At 41.8% G+C, this 27,773-nt stretch overlaps 2 protein-coding genes across 2 annotated transcripts in view; one reads left to right on the top strand and one right to left on the bottom strand.

The window, feature by feature from the left end:
* The window catches only part of TMEM278 (transmembrane protein 278), a 223,010-nt gene that overhangs the window by 103,539 nt on the left and 91,698 nt on the right, over positions 1 to 27,773 (bottom strand). The window lies entirely within an intron of this gene.
* Positions 19,486 to 22,335, top strand: LOC143934182 (uncharacterized). Its single transcript, XM_077457574.1, has 3 exons — positions 19,486 to 19,787; positions 20,428 to 20,556; positions 20,887 to 22,335. The coding sequence occupies exons 1-3, from the start codon at positions 19,557 to 19,559 to the stop codon at positions 21,370 to 21,372; spliced, it is 846 nt and encodes a 281-aa protein (XP_077313700.1). The 5' UTR covers positions 19,486 to 19,556; the 3' UTR covers positions 21,373 to 22,335.

Here is a 27,773-nt window from a genome sequence, read left to right as displayed (position 1 = left end):
GGCAAATTAAGCACATATATTCCCTTGACCCTTATACCCTCAGGTTTTCCTCCATGACATAAGGCAAAATGCTTTGCCAATGGTTTCTCTTGATCTTTTTCTGGGTCTCTTTCATTTTCCCTTTTTAATTTCCCGTAAGTGCTCACCTATCTTGACTTTAAGGGGTCCTTTAGTTTTACCTATATAGATTTTAGGACATGGGCAGGCGAGCATATAAATCACCCTAGTTGTGGAGCAATTAATGAGATCACGGATTTTATAGGATTTATGCCCCCTTGCGTCAGTGAAGGTGGCTGTCCTGTCCATGAAGGGGCAAACTTGGCATTTGTTACAAGGGAACATTCCTTTGCTCCTGGGGTATTCAAATAACAAATTTTAACTCGGCTCTTTGACAAACTCTAAGTGTATCAGAATATCCCCCAGGTTTTTGGCCCTCTGGGCTACCAGCTTTGGTGACATTCCTACAATGTCAGATAGTCCTGAGCTATTTGTCAATATTTCCCAATGTTTTTCGAGTATTCCTCAAACCGAGTCCACTGTAAGCTGTAATTATTCTCACCGGCCTGGTTCAAGTTGTTTGTTGCTTTTTATGTTGGAGTCCAGAGTGAGAAGACTTTCTGTGCTTTGGAGTGCTGCTCTGCCTTTAGCCTTGCTGATTTGCTTATGGGAGTACCCATGTTAGCGGAATCTAGTGTAGAGCTCATCTCCCTCCTTTCTCAGATCATCTTTCTTGGTACAGTTCCTTTTAATCCTCAGGAATTGGCCCACTGGTATCCCATTTTTAAGCCAGGGGGAAGATGGCTATCGGCCTCAATAGGGTGTTAGCCACAGTTTCTTTGCAGAAGATACGGGTACATAATCTAGAAAAAACGATCAAAAACAGCGCATCAAAGGGACTAGTAGATTGATGTGAAAAAGACTTTAAAATGTCATTTATTAAATGTAAAAAATAAACACAGACATCTGATCCCTGCAGGATCTCAAACACATAAAAAACACCAATCATAAAACGGACAGATGTTTGATAATGAAAAGCTCCTCAGATCTCTCAATTATAACTTTGGAAAGGTCAAAACCAAAGACCAATGTGCACAGCTTTCGAATGCCTAATGAATGCAATCAATCATCTGAAAGAACCCAAAAAGTCAGTGTAAACGAATGGAACAACGTTTCTAGGGACACTCACTTCATAGGTGTTCAATGGGCTGCAGAGCTGATGAGTCCAGTCTGATGACCGAGGGGGAGGTGTTTATTTCAGCTCCATCTGAAGCGTTCGGCTTGGAGGCAGAGGTGTAATGCTGCACGCTAGGTGGTAAGGATCAAGCTTAGTCACCAGATGATATCAGCTGTACACATAGGCAGCACCTCCCCCTCGGTCATCAGACTGGACTCATCAGCTCTGCAGCCCATTGAACACCTATGAAGTGAGTGTCCCTAGAAACGTTGTTCCATTCGTTTACACTGACTTTTTGGGTTCTTTCAGATGATTGATTGCATTCATTAGGCATTCGAAAGCTGTGCACATTGGTCTTTGGTTTTGACCTTTCCAAAGTTATAATTGAGAGATCTGAGGAGCTTTTCATTATCAAACATCTGTCCGTTTTATGATTGGTGTTTTTTATGTGTTTGAGATCCTGCAGGGATCAGATGTCTGTGTTTATTTTTTACATTTAATAAATGACATTTTAAAGTCTTTTTCACATCAATCTACTAGTCCCTTTGATGCGCTGTTTTTGATCGTTTTTTCTGCTGCATCCATTTTTTGCCAAGTCCATAATGGGTTAACAGCCGCACATTGAGACCATCTACAGGACATTTATTTAAATAAACAAACATCCCACGAGATAGTCAAACGCTCTTAAAGAGACCATTCATTTGTGCGCCAACTTTATCTTGTTTTGTTTTACGTTGTATGTTTTGGACTCTGGTTGGCTGCCAATGAATAGACTGATCGACGGCTTGATTATGTCCTACAAGTTGATATAAGGAAAAAAATCACAGACTCTATGATTAAGCTTGTGTAATATTCCATTTCACAACAAAGACAGTCACCAATCTTATGGACTTTACATGATCGTTTTTTTGTTTTTTATGATAATTGTCATGTGGAAGCTCTGATGTTTTTATGTGTATATACATATAATTAATAGTATTACTTATAGTATTGGGTTTTTTTAAAACAGATTCATATTCCATTCCACACCATTTTTATTCTCAGTTGTTTCCTTTTTCTTTTTTCCCCCTTTTTTTCCCACCCCCCTCCTTGTGCCCCCTCCCCCTTTTTTTTTTTTTTTTTTTTTTTCCAATGGATCGCATTAATCGTTTACAATCTATATTTAACAAATTAGAAGAGACAAGGGCAGACAGTACTATTGACGTGACATCTAAGTCCAGTTCCCCGAATAAGGACCTTCCACATACTGAAGCATTTGAAATACAAATGCGTAAGGCCTTTCTAAAACTCCAAGATGCCAAACAATACGAAAACGCACAATGGTGGGATTTAGCGTTTTTACAGAAATACCTGGAACTAGGTATTACCCCTAGGGGTCTCCGGATAAAAAAACAATGTAGTTTTTTAGACGAAGACCTCTCTAAGGAATGGCAAATGATTTCGGAATTTTGCACCACCAAATGGATTAGAATATTAGTGCAACAACGAGAACGTAAACTTAGAAAGGCAGAGGAATCAGTTAAAGCCAAAACTCAGGCTATTCAGGAGTTTAGTACATCTTGTCTCTTTTTGAAATGGATGGAAGTCCAGGACAAAAACATCAGGAAAGATGAGGATGCAATGATTCACACAAAAACCAGTAAATTAGAGAGAGACATTGGCGATTATAGATCAGGCCACATCTTTGAGTGGAAGAAGAGAAACCCCACTCCCACTATGAACCGCATTCAACCACAGACAGGAATGGACCATGTATATACACCTCATAACACCATGGTCCTACACAATAATACTAGGACCAAATTTAAAAACCATAAGACAAGTAAGCCTCACAAAATTAAAAATTCCTCTAATAACACGGGAACCAATAGGACCAGTAGGCCCTATCATTCTAAATTTGAGCACCACAAGGTGACACGTGGTGCTCCTGACCCCCCCCGAGGCCTAAGCGATTACACAATCACCCATAAGAAGGATGGCGCAGACTGCAACCCCAATATAACAGCCAACCCCCTATTGGTTAGCACTTCGCCTACTGTTGCCCCATCCCCCTCTGGCCTATCCGATCAACCGGATGTTACTGAAAATAGACTACCCATTTTTTCGGTAGTCACATCCAATAAGTATAGCCCTCTGGTGAAAGATTTGGACAAGTACATTAAGGAAGGAGCTCGCCCTAGATCTAGTAACAAAACATGTGCACCCAATGAAAGTAAGGTAAAAGACAGTACTTCAGTGACACCTCCCAATTTTGAGGAAGGTTTTTTAGCCCTGTCTCCAAAGGGAGTCATGTTTACAAAAGAAAAGAGAAAACTAGAAGAGGTTGCAGAGGAGGACGTAAGCTTAAGGCAAAACAAAAAAGAAAGGGTGGAGACATAGTGGAAGAGAGTACCATAAAAATCTTCAACCTTTCATCACACACCCTCAATCCATATGAATTAGCATTATTGAAGAAAGGTCTAAGCTTTTCGCCATCCACTGGACCAAATAAATTTGGCCTCTTCAAAGATTTAAATAAATTTATTCGATCTCTTACCCTGAAAAGACATTTTGCAAAAACAATTATTAATAACAACAAAAAAGGAGATTCAACACCTGAAATCGATAATATTGATATGAATGTCACCCCCCAGGATGACATTTTGAGAATTCTTGAAGACTTGTGGAGCGAGTGTCATATCTCAAGCCAAACACAATATCCCTTTACAGAACCAGCGATAATTCATACTCATCTGAAACCGGCGTCCACCTTTAACCCAACCCATTCTAAGGGCCCCTTTATTGAGACTTTTTACCAAGTGGTTTATAGAGAATTTATTGAGTTATGCAATACAACCAATAACAAAAAACAAGCTAATCTAAATAAATTTGAACAACAGGCTCTTCATAACCTTACCACCAACAAGAACATTGTGGTCAAACAAGCCGATAAAGGAGGGAGTCTAGTCGTACAGGACATGGGCGACTACCTTGGCGAAGCCAATCGCCTGTTATCTGATACGACTACATATCAAAAACTTCAAACCGACCCCCTTCCAATTTACCAGCGTGATTTAATTACGTTGGTAGACAAAGCTCAAAAAGATGGGGTGTTAAATCCCCAAGAAAAACGATTCCTCCTCCCCAAAGTCTGCAGCACCCCTTACTTTTATCATCTCCCCAAGGTTCACAAGTCCCTTACTAACCCTCCGGGTAGACCAATAGTGGCCAGTACTAATAGTTTCACTAGCGGCCTTTCGGCCTATATAGATCACATCTTACAGCCATTGGTGGTGCAACTTCCTTCCTATATTAAGGACTCCAGTCAGGTGATTGAGGTTATGGAAAACTACAGATGGTCTGACGAATATATGTGGGCCTCTTTAGACGTCAACTCGCTTTATACTTCTATACCCCACGAAGTGGGACTGAATGCAATACAACACTTTTTGAGCATTGATGAAAGCATGAACTCCAAACAGTCTGAATTTTTATTATTGAGCATAGAGTTCTGCTTGAAACATAACTACTTCACCTTTTTAGACCAATTTTTCCTCCAGCGCCAAGGTACAGCCATGGGAGCCAGTTTTGCCCCGGTATATGCGAACCTCACCATGGGCTTTTGGGAGGAACAAAAAATCTGGAGAAACAATCCTTTTGCTGAGTTTATCGTATTTTATGGTCGTTATATAGATGACATTTTGCTCATATGGAGTGGCGGAGTTGAGACTTTTTCCTCCTTCGTCACTTATTGCAACAACAATTCTATGGGTCTATCTTTCACATCGGTCATCGACCTAAACCATCTGGTCTTTTTGGACCTTGTACTTTCTCATAATGAGCATAGTGTCACCACTAGCAACCATATTAAACCCACAGCAGGCAACTCTTACCTTCATTATAAGAGTTGCCATCACCCTGCTTGGAAGAAAAATATTCCTAGCGGTCAGTTCCAAAGGTTACGCAGAAACTGTACCTCAACTGAGGACTATACACAACAAGGCCAGCAGATGGCAAAAAAATTCTTAGAAAAAGAATACCCAGATGATTTAGTTACACAGGCCTTTATGGAACACGCAACCAAGCATTCACCTACGAAAAAACGTCCCAAAAATTCCACTAATGACTATACTACAATTAGGTTTATTTCTACCTTTAACACACAATATAAACATATGTCTAAAATAATTCTTAAACATTACGATATCCTAAAGCTGGATCCGATTTTAGCACCACTCCTTCCGGTCAGACCCCAAATCACTTTTAGACGCTCTCGTACAATCAAAAATATTATTGCTCCCAATAAACTTATAAAATCCAATAGAAAGGATAATAATATATTCCCTGATATTAGGATGTACTTTGATAATAGATGTGGGATTTTTAAATGTCGTAAAAGAGGTTGTTATACTTGTCAGTCCATCCCCAACGGCCAATCCACCATCACTACATCCAAAGGAAAAACCTTTGAGATTAAACAATTCATCACGTGTTCTACTGAATACGTAATATATGTTTTACGTTGTCCCTGTGGCCTCCTTTATGTAGGCCGCACTATGCGGGCCCTACGAGTCAGGGTGGGCGAACATCGCCGCCTGATTAAAGAGGGCTGCATTCAACACAGCGTGCCACGCCATTTTCGCCATTGTCATGATAAAAACTTTAAAGAAATGGAGGTCCTTGCAATTGAGGCTATCCCCAAGGGTACCCTAACGGCCAACGAAAGATTCTCCCACCTTTGTCGCAGGGAGACCTTCTGGATATATCTTATGGGGTCTCTCTCGCCTGATGGCCTCAATGAAGACATTGACATCCTCAGCATAACCTCTTGATATAGGTTACTCAGATATAGTCGCTACTCATCGTTCATGACCGCCACCCTACATTTTTTATAGAAAATATATTTTCATTTTCTTTCATTTTCCTTTTTTTTTTTTTTTTTTGTTGTTTTTTTTTTTTTTTTTTTTTTTTTTTTATGAACGAAGAGTAGCTAATATATTTATTCTAACTATCCTATAGGAAAGGACTTAATAATAATAATATAAAATATATCTTTTAAATAATTTGTTTTTTTGCCCTTGGTCTCCGCAATTTTTCCCCCCCTTGAGTTTTTTTAACTTACAGTGTTTTTTTAACTTACAGTGTCCTTTTATCCATAGCATTCTTCTCCCTTCTGTATATCCTTTAATATCCCCATGGAAACCCACACAGGCACAGGGAGAACATACAAGCTCCAGGCGGGTGGTGGCGTGGTTGGGAATCGAACCAGCGTCCTGCTTGCTGCTAGGTGAGAGTGCTAACCACTACACCACTGTGTCAACCATATGTTTCAATCCACATTTCCTATTAGATGTTTTCTAACAGTTCTTTCACTGACACAGACCCCTGTCTAATAAGGTTTTAACTGCAGGAGGCTTAGTGACACATTAGGGGTTAACCTGAGAGACTTCGACAGTCCCCGCCCCTACACACTACCCGATGCCTTTATCTTTCTGGTTGCTGTATGCCGCTCCAGCTTTGACAAAGCGCAGGAGCGCGAAACATGTAAGCAGGAGAGTCGGCATAGCAACCTTCCCCTTCACAGCCTTCCACGTGACAAGCCTCTCATGTGATCCACAGCCGCTCGGACAAGCGGCACTGCAGGCAGTGCAGCGTTCTCCAAGCTGCCTATGTGTACAGCTGATATCATCTGGTGACTAAGCTTGATCCTTACCACCTAGCGTGCAGCATTACACCTCTGCCTCCAAGCCGAACGCTTCAGATGGAGCTGAAATAAACACCTCCCCCTCGGTCATCAGACTGGACTCATCAGCTCTGCAGCCCATTGAACACCTATGAAGTGAGTGTCCCTAGAAACGTTGTTCCATTCGTTTACACTGACTTTTTGGGTTCTTTCAGATGATTGATTGCATTCATTAGGCATTCGAAAGCTGTGCACATTGGTCTTTGGTTTTGACCTTTCCAAAGTTATAATTGAGAGATCTGAGGAGCTTTTCATTATCAAACATCTGTCCGTTTTATGATTGGTGTTTTTTATGTGTTTGAGATCCTGCAGGGATCAGATGTCTGTGTTTATTTTTTACATTTAATAAATGACATTTTAAAGTCTTTTTCACATCAATCTACTAGTCCCTTTGATGCGCTGTTTTTGATCGTTTTTTCTGCTGCATCCATTTTTTGCCAAGTCCATAATGGGTTAACAGCCGCACATTGAGACCATCTACAGGACATTTATTTAAATAAACAAACATCCCACGAGATAGTCAAACGCTCTTAAAGAGACCATTCATTTGTGCGCCAACTTTATCTTGTTTTGTTTTACGGGGTACATAATCTAACATCCTCAATTGAAATCCATAGATCGAGGAAGGAGATTTTTCTGTCATCAAATGTGCATATTAAACAGATGTTACGATTATAGTTGTTCAAATGATCAATGAATGTATGTAGTTCTACTGTATCACCCTTCCATACTACAAGCACATCATCAATATATCTTAACCACGTGTTCACATGGTCCACATACATTGCAGATGTGAATATATCCTATTCCTTCCATAATCCCAAATGTAGACAAGCCTATGCTGGGGCCCACGCTGGCCCCCACGCGGGCCCCATGGAAGTTCCTCTAATTTGCTGATAGTAGTGTGAAGAGAATTGAAAAAAGTTGTTTGATAAGGCGAATTCCAACAGTTCTATAAGGAATTCATTTTGTGGGTCAAATTCAGGATAGTTTAGTTCTAGGAATCGCTTTACTGCCTTTATACCATAATTATGTGGGATCGAGGTATATAAAGACTCTATGTCCACACCAATCAACAGAACATTTTCACATATCTGGAGATAGTTACATAGTTAGTCGGGTTGAAAAAAGAAACAAGTCCATCTAGTTCAACCATAAAAAATATAAAAATAAAATAAAAAATATCATAAATCCCTTATACCTAATCCTATACCTACAGTTGATCCAGAGGAAAACGAAAAACAGGATCCATTTTGCTACAGCAGGGAAAAAATTCCTTCCTGATCCCAGCGAGCCAATTGGATTTTCCCTCGATCAACTTTATGTATAAATGTTAGTACCCAGTTATATTATGTACATTTAGGAAAGAATCCATGCCTTTCTTAAAGCAATCTGAGCTGGCCAGAACCACCGCTGGAGGGAGTCTATTCCACATTTTCACAGCTCTTACTATGAAGAAACCTTTCTGTATTTGGAGATGAAATCTCTTTTCCTTTAGACGTAAAGAGTGCCCCCTTGTCCTCTGTGTTGACCATAAAGTGAATAACTCAACACCGAGTTTACTATATGGACCCCATATATATTTTTACGTGGTGATCATATCCCCCCTTAATCTCCTCTTCTTCTCAAGAGTGAATAAATTAAATTTCTGTAATCTTTCCTCATAGCTGAGCTTCTCCATGTCTCTTATCAGTTTGGTTGCCCTTCTCTGCACTTTCTCCAGTTCCCCAATATCCTTTTTGAGAAACTTTTTAGATCCATTTGAACCATTTCAAGGAAAAGGTGTAGCAAGCTGTTCTTACTAAGAGGATGCATCTTCTTAGATCATATCTCTTCGTTGGACAACCTACTGCTGAGAAATCCTTGTTCTCATCCAGTAAGGAGTTCAGGATGTCAAGGGCCTTCTGGTCATCTGCATCTTAATATAATTCACCTGAGACCGATGCATCTCTTCTTTAACCTCCCAAGCAGTATTCCTGAGTCTGGCTCAGGGGTTGAATTTCAGTACCATTAGTGGTAACCCCAAGCCAGACTCTGGATCGCAAGGCAGGATACAGGGAAAGTTACTTACCTTGTCCCCTGGATCCTGCGATGTCTCCCTGCTGTGTGTGCTAGCTGTCTCCTCGCTCAATTCACACAGTGCCGAGTTCCGCCGGGCTCCGTTCCCTGCGAGCGTTGCGACGCACTGGGATGGAGAATGGCACCAAATTCAAAAAAGTAAAAACACAGTACATATACAGTACACAGTAATCTTACAGATTACAGTACTGTATAAAAAAAATACACATCCCCTTTGTCCCTAGTGGTTTGCCCAGTGCTCTGCATGTACTTTTATATTATAAATAGTTTTTTCTGCCTGGAATTTGGAGATTGTCCATAGCAACCAAAAAGTGTCCCTTTATGTCAAAAGTAGTTTTAGACCAGCTAGAAAACAGTTACCGTATATACTCGAGTATAGGTCGATCCGAATATAAGCCGAGGCCCATAATTTACCACAAAAAAACTGGAAAAACGTATTGACTCGTGTATAAGCCGAGGGTGAGACATGCGTCCATCCCTGTGTCCATCCCTGTGTCCATCCCTGTGTCCATCACTGTGTCCATCACTGTGTCCATCCCTGTGTCCATCACTGTGTCCATCCCTGTGTCCATCACTGTGTCCATCACTGTGTCCCGTCCATCCCTGTGTCACGTCCATCCCTGTGTCACGTCCATCCCTGTGTCACGTCCATCCCTGTGTCCATCACAGCCTACCTGTCTCTTTGCCTTCTGCAGCCTCTGTGTGCCGAGCCGTGCCATGCCGCACTTCTCCTCCTCGTCTGACAGACGGCGGCCATTCCACTGTTCAAAAGCCGCGCCTCCGTCTGTGATAGGCGGAACACTCAATTTCCCAGCAGTCAGTGTTCCGCCTATCACGGACATCCTCTCATCCTCGTCCATAGTATGAGAATGAGCGGATGTCCGTGATAGGTGGAACACTGACTGCTGGGAAATTGAGTGTTCCGCCTATCACAGACAGGGAGGCGCGGCTTTTGAATAGTGGAATGGCCGCCGTCTGTCTGCACGACACGCTGATCGTGTAGGCAGACGTCGGTGACTCGAGTATAAGCCAAGGGGGGCACTTTCAGCCTAAAAAAAGAGGCTGAAAATCTCGGCTTATACTCAAGTATATACGGTATAATAAATTAGAATTGAGCGATAATGATTTGTGGGGAAATTCGTCATCAAACACTGAATCTAGTGACAGCGACAATTCTGCAACTGAGCAAATTTCAATGTTTTTGATTTGATTGCATTATTGAAAAATTATTATTATTATTATTATTATTATCATAATATTATTATTTATTATAATTATTTATAGTTATTTATTATATTATAATTTATGATTGATTTTTCAAACGTTATCATACCCGGGATGTCTACTAGACTCTGGCTTGGGCAGATTTAAGTGAGTTATTCCTAAGAATTACAGGCTTACAATATAAAATGCCAAATTTCCATGCAAAATAATTGTAGCGCTTTCAGCACCAAAAATCGGAAATAATCATACTGCCAGGGAGGTTAATACAGGGATCTAAAGAATACTTTTCTCAGAAATAATGCAACATCTTTATAAACTGTAAATTCGTCCATGTTATGGATGGGTGAGAAAGACATTCCTTTTTGTAACAGCTTAATGTGTCTTGAATAAAACAAAAAAGATTATATACTGACTGCGCTAACTTTTATACTTTATAACCTTATACCCAAACAATACACCACTATGTAAAATAGGGAGGCTGCTGGGACATACAAAAAGTCACGTCCGGGTAATGATAGTGAAGCTTGGGACGCACGCTGGGAGAAGAGAGACACCCTAACACATCTAAACCCAATTAAACTGCCGGAAAGGTTTAGTGCTAACCTATAGGCACTTGGAAATATGAGTGATATGGCTTGTTTTTACTTTTTTCATAAATAAATGTACAGATATACTACGCAATGATTGCTGTTCATTTTTTATGAGGGTGAACATTGCTTAATATCTGTAAGCTGGGAGCAGTATAGACCCTGAGTGGATTGGTAAATAAATTGGGAGCAGCGTAGACCCTGAATGGATTGGTTATCCCTATCAATGAACCAAAGGCGCTTTTCACACTAATATCTGGTGAGTGGCCAATTCTTATGGTGGTGGTGTTGTCACTGGATTGGTGGATATGAAGCGCACAGAATCACGGATATAAGAAGTTGGATTTTTTTCACAGCAGAAAATTTGAAAGAAGGATTTATTTATATGTTGGTTTTCAGATACCATCCTAAACGTTGAACATTTTCTGTATAAATAGTGACAAAAGTTGCACATGAAATATAGACACGGGTGGATTACTTAGATACACGCAGTATTATAAATGCAGTATTATATTTATTTATTTTTCACAGTGGTATATATATATATATATATATATATATATATATATATATAGTGCCTTGCGAAAGTATTCAGGCCCCTTGAACTTTTCAACCTTTTGCCACATTTCAGGCTTCAAACATAAAGATATAACATTTTTATTTTTTGTGAAGAATCACCAACAAGTGGGACACAATTGTGAAGTGGAACGAAATCTATTGGATTTTTGAAACTTTTTTAACTAATAAAAAAATGAAAAGTGGAGTGGACAAAATTATTCGGCCCCCCTGCGTTAATACTTTGTAGAGCCACCTTTTGCTGCGATTACAGCTGCAAGTCGCTTGGGGTATGTCTCTATCAGTTTTGCACATTGAGAGACTGAAATTATTGCCCATTCTTCCTTGCAAAACAGCTTGAGCTCAGTGAGGTTGGATGGAGAGCGCTTGTGAACAGCAGTTTTCAGCTCTTTCCACAGATTCTCGATTGGATTCAGGTCTGGACTTTGACTTGGCCATTCTAACACCTGGATACGTTTATTTGTGAACCATTCCTTTGTAGATTTTTCTGTATGTTCGGGATCATTGTCTTGTTGGAAGATAAATCTCCGTCCCAGTTTCAGGTCTTTTGCAGACTCCAACAGGGTTTCATCCATAATGGTCCTGTATTTGGCTGCATCCATCTTCCCCTCAATTTTAACCATCTTCCCTGTCCCTGCTGAAGAAAAACAGGCCCAAACCATGATGCTGCCACCACCATGTTTGACAGTGGGGATGGTGTGTTGAGGGTGATGAGCTGTGTTGCTTTTACGCCAAACATATTGTTTTGCATTGTGGGCAAAAAGTTTGATTTTGGTTTCATCTGACCAGAGCACCTTCTTCCACATGTTTGGTGTGTCTCCCAGGTGGCTTGTGGCAAACTTTGGACGAGCCTTTTATGGATATCTTTGAGAAATGGCTTTCTTCTTGCCACTCTTCCATAAAAGCCAGATTTGTGCAGTGTACGACTGATTGTTGTCCTATGGACAGACTCTCCCACCTCAGCTGTAGTTCTATGCGGTTCATCCAGAGTGATCATGGGCCTCTTGGCTGCATCTCTGATCAGTCTTCTCCTCGTCTGAGCTGAAAGTTTAGAGGGACGGCCAGATCTTGGTAGATTTGCAGTGGTCTGATACTCCTTCCATTTCAAAATGATCGCTTGCACAGTGCTCCTTGGGATGTTTAAAGCTTGGGAAATCTCTTTGTATCCAAACCCGGCTTTAAACTTCTCCACAACAGTATTACAGACCTGCCTGGTGTGTTCCTTGGTCTTCATGATGCTCTCTGCACTTTCAACAGAACCCTGAGACTATCACAGAGCAGGTGCATTTATACAGAGACTTGATTACACACAGGTGGATTCTATTTATCACCATCAGTCATTTAGGACAACATTGGATCATTCAGAGATCCTCGCTGAACTTCTGGAGTGAGTTTGCTGCACTGAAAGTAAAGGGGCCGAATAATTTTGCACGCACCACTTTTCAGTTTTTTATTTGCTAAAAAAGTTTAAAATATCCAATAGATTTCGTTCCACTTCACAATTGTGTCCCACTTGTTGTTGATTCTTCACAAAAAAATTCAATTTTATATCTTTATGTTTGAAGCCTGAAATGTGGCAAAAGGTTGAAAAGTTCAAGGGGGCCGAATACTTTCGCAAGGCACTGTATATATATATATATATATATATGTATATATATATATATATATATATATATATATATATATATATATATCATTTTTTTACAGTGGTTTCTTCTAGAGTGATATTTTATATATATATTTATACATATATGGTATATATATATATTTTTTTTTCCAGAGTGATATTTTTTTTACAGAGATATTTTATATAATGGTGTATTGTTTGGGTATAAGGTTATAAAGTATAAAAGTTAGCGCAGTCAGCATATAATCTTTTTTGTTTTATTCAGGTTTTCACTTTAAGTGGAACCACATTTGACTGCAGCAAACTGATTTTTTAGTAAGGGTGTATCACAATATTTTGCACTTATAGATATACATTTTTTGCGCCGGTAGACACATATTTGAGTTAATGTGTCTTGGAGCTAAGGGGAAGGCTGACAGGTTAACAGCTTTCATGTCGGTTTTAGGTGGTTCCTGATCCTCAAGAATTATCTCTTTTGACTTTGTGTTCGTGACCCCCCACTCTACATTTTTAGAACCTTCTCGTTATCATTCGTGTTTTACCTTAGATTGTGTGCCATCTTTTGAGATAGGGGGAGCACTGTTCAAAAAAATCTTGGTTGCTAATTAAACTCTAACCTATAGCACCAGTGGATTGACATCAAATGTAATGCTCTAAGGACCAGATCATCGTTCATCTCCCTATATAGCAATTACTTCTAATTAGGTTACGCAATAACTGCTTAGCAGGTTTTCAGTTTTAGGGAGATTAGGAAGTGACCTAGATCCCTCAGGGGCCATTCACAAAGAAACTGTTGAAATGAATACAATTAAATAATATATTTTTATATTTTTTAACTAATGCGATCAATATCGCATGACAGCTCTTTTGTGAATGATAGCTGGTGTCCGGACTTTGTTTTTGAATTCGTGTTTGTAGTTTTTTGTGTTTTTTTCTGTTTGTCTGTTTTCATAGCACTTATGCCACATACACACGATCGGACTATACGGCGGACTTAGTCTGGAGGACAAACTGGCGGACTTTTCAGCGGAGGTCCGCTGGACTTTCCGAACGAGCAGACCTGCCCACACACGACCGGACTTTTCCGGCGAAAACTTTTCCGGACAAACCGCCGGACTATGGCGGGAGTCCGTCGGACTTTTGAAATGAACGGACTTGCCCACACACAGAGAAAACTCAGTTAATTTTGAACGCGGCTCCAGGTAGACGGGACAAGCGAAGGAGTTCAATGTCGCTGCCTCCATTGTTTTTTCTTTTTTTACATTAAAGTCGTGTTGTAAGTTGTGCTGTGATTCACACTCAAGTCGTGTCCAAGTTGCCTTGCCTCCCAAAGTCGTGCTGGAAGTCGTGTTGCCTCTGTGTGAATGAATGGACTGTTATGATACAAGTTCAATAAACATAGATTGTTATTGTTAGAGTCAAGTCGAATCTTATATCTGTATTGAACTGTGTCAAAACAAAAACGAAGATAAAGCATTTATTTATGTCGGATCTTTCATTTTTCGGACGAAAATGCATTTGGACGAAAGCAAATGCACATATCTAATAACCAGTACTATTGGCCCAGAAGAACAGCCGCCTGTTGTAATATGTTGGCTGATTTATGTAGGATATTATATTATTAATTATAGGTATACATGTATTGGGATGTGTTCACATACAAACATTCCAGGACAAATACACTTTACAGATCAGATTAAAAAGATGTTAATGTTGGGCAAGGCCACATTGGTATCTGTTTATCTAATTACGCATTTCAAAGGGTACATTGTTTACATACTTAAGGATGATAAAGGACAATAGAAGAAGTATTTATTGATGGTAATTCGATTTGAGGGGGTATCCATGGGAAATGGTCAACCTAGGTGGTAGTTTTGCAGCTGTTTATGGCTAGGGATGTGGTTTGTTTTGGCTAAAGTGTGACAGAAGGAACTGGGTTCTCTGAAGGTGTCTAAATATTTCATGAATATCCTGTCATCCACCTTTTCTGTACCGCTGTTGGGTTGATCCTGAAGTTTCAATAAAGTGCATCTCTCTGGAAGAATCGGGTTTCACCCAAGAGGCCATTGATCTTCTTTTATCTATGGTGCCAGTAGGTACATAGAACTTGATATCTACAAGATTCTATTCCCACAGCATTATAACGGACTCCCACTCAGTATTGCCAGCAGAATAGTGCAATGAACTTGCACAATAATCCTAATTAAGCAGTAAAATGAGATGATCCTTGGGTAGCCCAGGGAAGGTGCCATGTGCCGCCAGCTCTATATGTCCATTTAAAATATACACAGTTAGAAACCCATCCATCCACCAACTAGAAAAGAAAACACAATAATCACTATAGCTACAAGATCCTCAACCATTTATATCACCATTAATCACTTTTTTTTGGATAGATAACTGAATGGTTATATTTTCATCTTGCTGTCTGCACCCCATTGGGAAATTTGCCTTCACTTCCTAGATACAACAGGAGAAAATCTCTCCAAATTAAAGGCAAATTTCCTCATAGACAGTTGTCATAAGAATAGGAGCCCCATAAGAAAATATCCTCTCACTTCCAATTCTGGGATTTCCTAAAATCTCCAAATTTTGTAATTTTCATAGAGAGGGTGGATTCCTTCTACAGACACATGGATAGGAATAAAATGTGACAGAAGTTCTAACGTTTTCCCCTTCATACAAAAATGTTAGATATTTGGCTTGAGTTTCACTTTAATTGATGTTGATTGTCAACACACATTTAAACAACACTCCTATTTTTACACATACTGGGCAAAAAGATTACAGATTACATGCACATAAGTAAATAGCAGAGCCTTTAAAACTTGGCAACGTTTACATTGAATTAGTGCCTGAGCAAATAAACTTGCTAATATTCTCTGGCTTGCTTTCCTTCGAACTGGGAGCCATGATGTAGCCAAGTCTTTGTGAGTGCTCTTGTAATAAACAGAAGCTGCTTGGCAGAGTTGTATCTATAAACCACAGAACACTGATTTTCTAATCATAACAGGACTAGTCCCCTCATACATTAGGTTGCAACAGGAGAGGACTGGAACATATTTGACCTGGGAGGCCAACACAACAAATTGTCCTTTTAATGGAAGGGACAATTTTCTGTGGGCACCTCCACACTAAGTATACTGCCATGGGCACCAATATAAAAGTGGGAGTTGTTCTGGAGAACATGTTTTCTGTAGCCAGGTACTAGACTACAGAAACCTGGAGAAGGAGACATTTTCCTCTTTACAACCAGTTTACTTTCATTTTCTGCTGTTATGTTGAATGTTGTGTTGCACCTTCAGCCAGAACACCCTCTCACCCTCTTCTTCCCATCACTGATCATCTGAGGCATTCTGTGGAGTGACAGAGGTTGGGCCCCCTTCTGTGAGAGTTCAAATCCTGCACCACAGGAACTGGTGAGAGAGCTCACTGTCCATTGTTCACTTTGCTAGCAGGAACTACCTTGCACTCACTGAAATATGCATTCTGGAAGAAGTCAGAGAGCGCCCATACATCACCCATATATATGAATCTTTCCAAACAAAGGTAAGTCTTTTAATCTCCCAATTTCTTCTTTTTTCCTGCACTGCGCTCCACTATTAATCCAGACCCCCTACAATAGTTATGCAAATGGTGACTTTTTTGGGAGTCAAAACTTACACTAGGTTAAGCATCCCCCTGCCCCATGAGATGACAGTGTTCAGACCTGTCATCTAGTCCTTCAGGCACTAAGTGCTAAATTGGAGGAGGCAGAAGAAAGCTTCACTTGTGTTCCACATCAGATTCTTCTGAGGGCTTTGGCTGTAGATCAGGGCAACGCAAAGGTGAGAGAAGTCTAGAGTGCTTCCTACAAGGCTGGAGCTTGGTAACATAAACTGTACAGAGTAGAGGCTTTCCTTCAAGAAACCATATACCGAGAGGCCACCATTACTGACTTTGCCTGGCTGTCTCTGGCCTTAAAACTTTGAGTCACTGAGTCAGAACACGTCTACAACTGGCAAGACAGGAGAAGTCAGGACTCCTGATCTACATATATCTTCCAGGATGGGAAGCCAAAATATAGAAGTCATTGGGCCACTATACAACCAGACAAAACTAGTATTGTGGTAAAGATCTTCCAGCACTGGTGGTCTATTATTCTTCTCTGTTCGGTTTTCCAGAGTTCCCCCCCCAGGAAGCATTTAGTAAAGGTGCCACACTTCACTCTCTGCTGATGTGTGTGTCTTCGTATATTCCTTCACAAAGTGAAAACTTCAATGTCTATAATATAACCTGTTTTTCTTATTTTCACAGAATCATCTGGCCTTTGTTATGGAGTATCTGAGCGAAGGAGATCTCTCCGACCTAATAAAATATTCAGTTCCACTTCCTCTCGACACCTTAAGGTAAGTTTGATGTTGAGGTCTCATTGGAGTCGGGGGAAGCTGACCACTGAGGATAGGCAATGACCTAACCAGGCCCCTCCAGCTGATCCGATCCATCTATACCCCTATTTACTATAGGAAGTAGTCACTTTATATTTACCGTTAAATGGTCTGTGATGATTTTTGATGCTAATCCATGTTTTTGTTTCTCCATCAGAAACCCAACAGCGAAAATTATTTGCGGCCTGCAATTCCTGCATGCCAAAGAGATTGTTCACAGAGATCTAAAGCCAGAAAATATCTTCTTAGACAACGCTGGCCACACCAGAATTGCGTATTTTGGATTGTCAGTAAAGGGAGTCACCGAGTCTTAGCCCCTGTACACACGGTCGGAGATTTCCACAACCAAATCCGTCGGATTTTGCCCGTCGGATTTTGTCCGTCGTATCTTGTCCGAAACTGTTGCATACACACGGTCGGGCCAAGTTGGCGAAAAATCAGATCTTTCAGAACGTGATGACGTAATTTCGTTACGATGGGACTACGTTCAGGCTAGTAGCCAATAGCTTTGATGTAGGAATTTGATCTGAGCATGCGTGGCACTTGGTCCGATCAAAATTCTCTACACATGATCGGAATATGTCCGACCGGCCCAGTTGGTCTGGAAATATTTCCAACATGTTGGAAAATTGGGTCCGACGGAGATTCGGACGGAATCAATCCGATGCATACCACACACAGTCGGATTATCTGACGACACGGTCCGATAAGATGCATTCCGACGGATTCTCCGACTGTGTGTATGCGGCATAAGAGAATTAACAAATCTGTAGGGAGACCAATCTACATGGCCCCAGAAGTGAGTATGCACCTGATATCAGACTTAATTATAACATGTATCAAGATATACCAATTATTATGATTGGATATACAGAAGAGAAAAAAGGGGTGCTCCACTTCCACTAAATGGAGAATGTCTCCACTGGTGCCCAAGTTGCTTTTAGTGGGTTTTCAGGTCAGAACAATATCCCCAACAAAAGCTGGGAAGTTCTGAGTCATGGAGCAGTGTTGGGGTTTCTTTGTAAGGGACATTGAGGCCGAATGTAGATGTATTCATCTGCCTGGCCCGCTTCACTCTTATGAATGGGGTAAAACCTGCAGTAACTGCTCACCCACGTTTTCCCTTTGCCTCTTTAACATGGGGAGCGCTTGTGAACATTGAGCTATTGGGGTCAGTACACCTTCATCCACCTACTTTAAATGGGGCAATTAAAGGACACCTCTAGGCAAAGCCCTAGAGTGTTTAACCCCTTTCTATTCTATCCAACGTGTAAAAAAAAGGGTTTTGACTATACATCCCCCTTAAGCCCCACCGCCAATATTCGCAAGCTCCATTTCAGTTTGATGCCGTTTCACTGCAATTTGAGTCATGCATAAGTCACTATGTTGTCATCTCTGTCCTCTGCCTGCTCTAACAATGTGATCATCCCTCTTTCTCTTATGTTTCTACAGGTCTTGCAAAAAATGTATTATTTCAGCATGGTTGACTATTTTTTCCTTTGAGTCATAGTATACGAGATGGCGTTTGACAAGCATCCCTTCATCACCAGAATGGACAACTGGGAACAAATAAAGGAGAAAATTATTGAAATGGAGCCAGATTGTGAGGAGGGTATGGACCCTGACCTCCATAACCTCTTAGGGTAAGTTACAGAGAGCCTCAGGTCCACTATTGCTCAGATATTGTTATTGGTCATGCAGCATCAGGACTGGGCTACCACTAGGCAACTGCCTAGGGCGCACTGCCACCTAGGGCGCCCGGCCACTGGTTATTCTACTCCCATACTGTCCTCCACAGAGCTTGCAACTACCGCCTGCCCTGCCATGTCAAGCAGCGCCACCACCACCCCCTCCTCCCACGTGCAGATCTGGCTCTCTGCTCTGATGTGTTTCCAGACAGTTTCACAGATGTGTCCAGCAACCCCCCTCCAGGGCGCTCTCTGATGTGTGTGACTCAGGCAGCAGAGGCCTCCCCCCCTGCATCTCCGCTCTCTGCCTGACACTGTCTGTGACATGTCACATGTGTCCACACAGTCCAGCACCAAGGCTGCTCGCTGCTCTACAGTATCTATGTCCTGTACCCAGCAGCACAGCCCCCCCCCCCGCACTATCCGTGTCACTGGAGCAGAGTGCACGGAGGATGGTTGCATCATGGGATAAATCATGGCGTGGTGCCTCTCTGGGCTTCAGGACAGGTGGAGCCTGGCTGGAAGAGGCACCCGCACTGACAAAGAACAGAAGCAGCAGGCAGGTATACATAGACAGCAGAGTTGGGGCGAGCAAGGAACAGGCTGGCAGCAATCACAGAGTCACCCTTCATGTTGTCGGAAGTTTGCTGAGCCCAAGACTGTCACCTGGTGACACTGGTGTGGTAAGTAAAAACTGTTGCTTTCTCTCTGAGTTAATGAGATTGTATATGTAAAGACAATGACATAGAAAATTAATTTTAAAATGCGTGTGTCTATGTATTATATTGACTGATCTGCCAAATGCCCCCACCCCCCGAGGCTGTATATGATGGGCGCTGATGGAATTTGATGGGCTCTGTTGAAGTGGCATAGATGGGCGCTGGTGAGGCTGTATTTGAAGGGCGCTGGTGAGGCTGTATTTGAAGGGCGCTGGTGAGGCTGTATTTGAAGGGCGCTGGTGAGGCTGTATTTGAAGGGCACTGGTGAGGCTGTATGTGATGGGCACAGGTGAGATGGAATTTGATGGGCGTTGGTGAGGCTGCATTAGATGGGCGCTGGTGAGGCTGCATTAGATGGGCGCTGGTGAGGCTGCATTAGATGGGCGCTGGTGAGGCTGCATTTGATGGACGCTGGTAAGGCTGAATTTGATGGGCGCTTCATTAACAAACGTGCCGTTTACATGGATGGAGGACAGGGGTTGGAGTCAGGGGTGGAGCCAAGGGGGAGACAAAATGAGGTTTTGCCTATGGTGTCAAAAATCCTTGCACCAGCCCTTTGCAGCGTCTCATTATATTTCATTCTCATATATTTTCTTGATTACAGCTTCTCTGGAAAGACCAAGAGGGCCGAAACCATCTAGTCAGTGACATCAGGAGCCATCGGTTCTTCAAGACCATCGACTGGGCAGAGTTAGAGGGAAGAAAGCCACGCATTACATCTGAATCCGAACCAGTAAGTATACGGATAATGGAGTCCAAGCACATTGGAGGGGGAGGGGAGATTTTCAGCAGCAGGCTTTCCCACATCTAAGAAATTTGTTTTAACAGACTTTTCAGACCTGTCTATGAATTTATGATCACTATACAATCATACATCATACATGATTTCTGTTTAGTATTGGAGATGATTATTGTGTATGTCATCTAACCGCTTGAGGGAGCTAGTGTGTAAGAAGCCTGCTTGGTGAAATCTCCTGCATCTTGGGGGTGGGGTTCACCATACTTTGTTACCATTCGCTGTATCAATTAGAAACAGTAATGAATGTATTTTTTCTCTTTATAGATTTGCGAGGAACCATCAAATAACAACATGCCATTGAATTCATGTATCAACTACCTGGACCGGGAGGCTCCATTATCACCAAAGGAGCAGGAGTATTTCACAGGTTTTTCATACATGAGCGACAGTTTGATGATGTCACCAATGGACTTATTGTCACCTCCACCATCATTGCCAAAGAACCAGGAGGCTCATAAACTGGAAGAGCCAGAGAAGAAGCCTCATTTCACTGACTGCAGTGACAAGAGTGAGCATCAGAAGGTGGAACCAATGGACGGGTCTTCACTATTACCACTGAACAACCATGGACCAGTACCGACTCCAATGGAGAACCATTATAAGGAGGCTCTTCAACAATTGGCAGAGCAAATGGTCTTTTTTCTGCCACCACCAGCAGTCAGACAGGAGAATCTCTTCACACCCTGGCCAATGGATTATGAGGAGGCTCATAAGAACCTAAAAGCCAAAGAAGCAGAATTATATGTATGACTTTGGCTACAAGGTCAGATTCAGCAGCCACATGGCTTTTTCCCATCAGCAGACAACCAGGAGAATCTCTTCACACCCTGGCCAATGGGCTCTCACGTCTTTCCCCTTTTCTCTTGTTTTGTGGTTGAAACTTTAAGTTTGACTTTTTTCACTTTTATAATCACCTTAGGGGACTATAGACCCAATACACAAAACTTTACACAAGCATAAGGTACTCTATTCTCACTCATGTGACATTTCAAATCCCTTTGGACTCAACTAACAATAACTTATTTAAAAAAAAAAGAATCCTAATTCTGGCATGTTAGCTTTGTGAATAGAGCCGTATGTCCCATATTCATCCTGTGCAGAGCAGCTTCTGTGTACTGTAATCAGGCACAGCTGTTACCCCCTTATGGAGAATGGCTGCTGGTCATGTTTCCTCCTCTCTGTACTTAGAGAAGGAGAATGGTGATGTTATGACATCACACTTCCTTCTGTGGATGGATATGATCTGCACAGCACCTTGCCTTCAGCCACTGATTGTCGGCCAGCTGTGTGGGCATTAACTAAGAAGCAAAGAACGCCATTAAGCACCGCCCACATTCATACCCACAACCTCACTGCATTCCAGGCACTGTACAATTTTTAGCAGCACCTGATGATATCCTGAGGCATTAACCACTTAAGCCCCGGACCATTTGGCTGCCCAAAGACCAGAGCACTTTTTGCAATTCGGCACTGTGTGGCTTTAACTGAAAATTGCGCGGTCGTGTGACGTGGCTTCCAAACAAAATTTACGTCCTTTCTTCCCCACATATAGAGCTTTCTTTTGGTGGTATTTGATCACCTCTGCGTTGTTGTTTTTTGCGCTATAAACAAAAAAATTGCGACAATTTTGAAAAAAAAACGCATTATTTTTTACTTTTTGCTATAATAAATATCCCCAAAAAATATATATATAAAAAAATTTCCTCAGTTTAGACCGACATGTATTCTTCTACAAATTTTTGTTAAAAAAAATCGCAATAAGCGTTTATTGATTGGTTTGCGCAAAAGTTATAGCGTCTACAAAATAGGGGATCGTTTTATGGCATTTTTAGTAATAATTTTGTTTTTAATAGTGACAGCGGCGATTTTAATCGTGACTGCAACATTATGGTGGACAGATCGGACACTTTTGGAGCGATTTTGGGACCATTCACATTTATACAGAGATCAGTGCAATTAAAAATGCATTGATTACTGTGTAAATGTGACTGACAGTGAAGGGGCTAATCACTAGGTGGTGCTGTAGGGGTTAAGTGTGTCCTAGGGAGTGATACTAACTGTGGGGGGGCTATGTGTGACACGACACTGATCACCGCTCCCGATTGCAGGGAGCTGTGATCAGTGTCCTGTCACTAGGCAGAATGGGGAAATGCTCGTTTACATTAGTATTTCCCCATTTTTCTTTTCCGTGAGATGATTGCGGGTATCCCCGCAGACATCGAGTCCACGGGACCGGCGATCACACTCATGGAGGTCGCGGCGTGCGTGTGCCCTTAAACCTCTTCTTAAAGGGCAACGTACAGGTACGTTAATCTGCCTGTCAGTGCCCTTCTGCTGACATATATCGGCGTGAGCCAATCGGCAAGCGGTTAACTTGAAAATCGTTAAAGCGTTGTTGATGTGCATACGGAGAGAGAGCCAGGGCTGGATCCTGGAATTCAGCTTTAAACAAAGAAGTACTTCATGATCTATGTATGTATGTATGTATGTATGTTAGGGGTGCGCATCTTCACTGGTCTCACTATTTGATCTGATTATGAATATCTTGTCTATGTTTATATTCGATTCCGCAATGAATCACAATTACTGTGCATGTGCGCATAGTTAAAAACCTTTTTATTAAAAAATTGAAGCAGTCAGAAAAACAAAAAATGTCTCCAGTGGCAGAGGGATGGATAGGATCAGAGGCAGAGGGATGGATAGGATCAGAGGCAGAGGGGTGGCTGGGATCAGAGGCAGAGGGATGGCTGGGATCAGAGGCAGAGGGATGGCTGGAATCAGGCAGAGGTGTGGATGGGATCAGTGGCAGAGGGATTGCTGGGATCAGGCAGAGAGATGGTGGGGTCAGTGGCAGAGGGATGGATGGGATTAGTGGCAGAGGGATAGTGGGATTAGTGGCAGAGAGATGAATGGGATTAGGCAGCGGGATGGTGGGATCAGGGGCAGAGGGATGGCTGGGATCAGGCAGCGGAATGGCTGGGATCAGGCAGCGGGATAGTGGGATCAGGCAGCGGGATGGTGGGATCAGTGACAGAGGGATGGATGGGAACAGGCAGAGGGATGGATGGGATCAGAGGCAGAGGGATAGATGGGATCAGGCAGAGGGGTGGTGGGATCAGGCAGAGGGATAGATGGGATCAGGCAGAAGGGTGGTGGGATCAGTGGCAGAGGGATAGATGGAATCAGGCAGAGGGTTGATGGTAGTGGAGGGATGGGATCAGTGACACTGGTACTCACCTACTCTCAGTGTCAGTCGATTCCCCCTCCTCCATACTGCTCGGTGTGTTTTCTCCTTCCGGTGCCTCCAGTGAAGTCTCTCCTGGTATTGGGTCTTCTTGAGCTCCTCCCCCTGCACTGTACTGGCTGTCAGCTCATCAGCTGACCTTCTGCTGCAGTGAAGGGGGCTTTATCCACCATGCAGGCTCTGCCTCTGTTTCTCCTGGAGAAGCAGAACACTGCATGGAGCGACGGATGACGTCACCAGATATCGATTTGGCCGACTTGCATTGTGAATGTCTGAATCGCGATGCTCCAATGCTCTGATTATATTCAACACCCTTAATGTATGCAATCACAGTATATATCCGTTTAGTCAAATTAAACTCTCGGTGATTCTAAGGGTCATCTCTCTGGGCACCATGTCTGATGAGCTTGAAAACCTCTTTCCACAGAATTATTGGTGAATTTTACATTTATTTTTACATCATAAGGTCTTTCTTCCACTATTCCTAATTGCTCACTTGAGACTAGCATGCATAATGTGATAACACATATGCATAGCCAATTTGTAATCACATACTAGGGCAGTTTAGACAGTTAACCTAATGCCGCGTACACACGATCGGACTTTCCGGCGGACCAGAGTCCGTCGGATAATTCGATCGTGTGTGGGCTCCAGCGGACTTTTTCTTCCCAAAAGTCCGGCGGACCTAGAAATAAGACTGGCTTCAAACTTGTCTGTTGGACTCGGCTTTTAGTGGAAATCCGTTTGTCTGTGTGCTAGTCCAACAGACTAAAACCGACATTAGGGCAGCTATTGGGTACTGACTATGAAATTCCTTATTCTACGTCAACACGTTCGAATCCGTCTGACTTTTGGAGTGATCGTGTGTGGCCAAGTCCGTTTGTTTGAAGGTCTGGCGGACCTCAGCTGCAAAGTCCGTCAGATTGTTTGCGGGACCAAGTCCGTCAAAGTCCATTTGTGTGTACACGTCATAACAGCAAATCTTTGGACTGGGTGAGGAAACCAGAGTACTTGGAGGAAACCCATGCAACCACAAGGCCAACATATACTATATATAATGGCCAAGAGCGTAACATTCCACAGCTGAGTCCTTTCCTGAACAACAACCTCTGAAGATCTTTTTTAGTGGTTTAAAAAATGTGGTTCCATTTGATGTGTTCCAAATCTCAAATGGCAAATTACTGCAATGAAAAATGGGCATAAGAAATATATACAGAATATAATGTGACCACCACATAGCAAGCTAATGAACGGGGTCCCTAGTTGTGGTTGGGTTCCTGACATCATGGACCCAAAAGTAGTTAAGCCATCGTCACACCTAGTTATGTCCTAGTTCTCAGATTCTTTATTAAAAGGAGAGATTTTATTTGTGAAAACATTAGCCATTTACATTTAAAGCATATCTAAAGGCAAAATTGTTATTCACATTTTGGATGGAGTTTGAAAGTGTTGAAACCCTTATCTTCTTTACTTGCGCTGTGTACTCCTCTCTATTTGTCCTAGTGACCATTGGAATCCACAATTTAAAGTTGTCAACAAACCGCGTGTGTCAGTGGCAACTGTCAGGCCGCGTACACACGCGGGGACTGTTCGCCCAACTTTGTCCGTCAAACAGTTTCGGCAAACAGTCCGCTCAAAATTAGCATGGACGGACATGGCCACACACGACGTACGAACAGTTTGCTGAAACCGTGCGCGATGACGTGAACGGCACGTACGACGGGACGAAAAATACGACGTCCTATACACTGCATTATAACTTTCGGCGTGTAAATCCTTTCTGAGCATGCGCGGAACTTAGTTTGACGAACAAGCCTACACACGAGGGGACTGTTCGCTGAAACCAAGTTTCAGCGGACAGTTTTACGGAAATTCCGAAAAACTTTGTTCGTCAGACTGTCCGCTGAAACTGTCCGCTGAAAGCCCACACACGAGCGGACTGTCCGCTGAAACACTGTTCAGCGGACAAAGTTGGGCGAACAGTCCGCCCGTGTGTACGCGGCCTCAGAGATAAAACATCCTCTAATTTTGGAGAGACTTTTACTTACTGCCTGTTCCAGTTACTTCCTGCGGTGCAGAAAAAGTTCTAGATGAGGACACAGACCACAGAAAAAAGTAAAATGTGTAAAGCCCATGGCACAGTAGCAATCCGGTTCCTGGCAACAACTTGCCATCAACTTCTCATGGTGTCCATGGGACAGGGACTGAAGGAAAATCTAGCCAATGGGACACAGACAGCAAAAGAAAAAAAACAACTGACACCCTAAACCGCCAAACCTTTCCCTATCTGATCCAAAATTTAAAAAAAAAATACTTTAGATACACTTTAAACTATTGTTAATAATTATTTCAACCCTTAAAAAATATAACTTTGTAAATCCCCTAAAAATCTCCCTTGAAAATCTAGTAATATTTAAGGTAATATTATTTATTTTTAATGTCTGGATATTTTTAGTAGTGTAAATCTGACTTCCTTCTATAGAACATTGTTCGTAGGTGTTTCCTGCTTTTGTGTCTGTGAAAGGATAAACACGTTTATCTGTACACCGTCTACCTTTAATCCAAGCGTTACTAAATCCCACATAAACACATGATGCGGGGGAAGAAAAGACGTCAATAGTTTTAACATCAAGAAGAACTCTGATTTAAAAAAAACATATATATATATATATATATATATATATATATATATATATATATATATATATATATATATATATATATATATATATATATATATTTATTTATATATTTATTATTTTTTATTTTTTTATTATAAAAATTTGGGTAGATTTTCCTCTGATTCAAAATTTTTGTTACTAACTTATTTAACCTTAATAGGAAAACTGATAAAAAGGGGGGACATTAGCAAACAGTGAATGGCACCATCTGTAGCTATGTGCATACGATTGACAAAAATTACCAGTTTTGGCAGCTTCATTACATACAGGTATTTCTGGGTGCCACAAAGCTAAGTTCCAGCAGTAATTATTTTTTTTAAAGACACCCTAGATCAGTGATGGCAAACCTTGGCACCCCAGATGTTTTGGAACTACATTTCCCATGATGCACAGCTACACTGCAGCATGCATGAGCATCATGGGAAATGTAGTTCCAAAACATCTGGGGTGCGAAGGTTCACTAATCACTGCTCTAGATGTTCATCTAACTTAATGTTACAAAAGCTCAATATATGACAGGACGCTGTATTATAGCATATTTTTTTCAAAAAACGAACCTTTATATTCTGCATGCACCGCGCTCCCATCTTATGCCCCGTACACATGAGAATAATTATAATATACAAGCCAAGCTTGAGCGGAATTCCGTCGGAAAAACCATCCAAGATTTTTCTGATGGAATTCCACTCAAGCTTGGCTTGCATATACACGGCCACACAAAAGTTCTCTGAACTTTCGACCCTTAGGAACGCGGTGACGTACAACACTATGATGACGAGCCAAAAAATTAAGTTCGATGCTTCCGAGCATGCATCGAATTGTTTCTGAGCATGAGTGGCTTTTTGCGCGTCGGAATTGCATACAGATGAACGCATTTTCCGACCGAAAAATAGAAAACCTGTTCTCAATCTTTTGCCTAGCGGAAATTCCTCCAGCAAAAGTCCGATGGAGCATACACATGGTTGGAATTTCTGACCAAAAGCTCACATTCCGACTTTTGCTGGCAAAATTTCCGCTTGTGTGTACGGGGCATAAGTTGTAGGCATGTGAAGCCCGCAAGTGTTTTCTTCCAGGAATTGGTGCTGCTGGTTACCCAGCATGTACCTCTGGATCTCATACGTGTGCATAAGACACAATCCGCCGCGCACGATTGTGTCTCTGGTTGCCATCACAATGGCGGCATCGTAGGAAGGTCCCATCCTGTTGTTATGGCAACCAAATGTAAG

The sequence above is a fragment of the Lithobates pipiens genome, unplaced genomic scaffold, assembly GCF_037356315.1.
Source record: "Lithobates pipiens isolate NorthernLeopardFrog02 unplaced genomic scaffold, aLitPip1_a1.2 Scaffold_27, whole genome shotgun sequence".
Classification (NCBI taxonomy): domain Eukaryota; kingdom Metazoa; phylum Chordata; class Amphibia; order Anura; family Ranidae; genus Lithobates; species Lithobates pipiens.
Note: the sequence above shows the minus strand (reverse complement) of the source record. Positions and strands in the feature narration are given on the sequence as shown.

Excerpts from the sequence above, each read along its gene's own strand:
- LOC143934182 (XM_077457574.1), top strand. The coding sequence starts at position 19,557 with ATGGTTGCATCATGGGATAAATCATGGCGTGGTGCCTCTCTGGGCTTC. Across the intron at positions 19,788-20,427 it reads CACCTGGTGACACTGGTGTG|CTTCTCTGGAAAGACCAAGA; the intron begins GTAAGTAAAAAC and ends TCTTGATTACAG. Across the intron at positions 20,557-20,886 it reads TTACATCTGAATCCGAACCA|ATTTGCGAGGAACCATCAAA; the intron begins GTAAGTATACGG and ends TTCTCTTTATAG.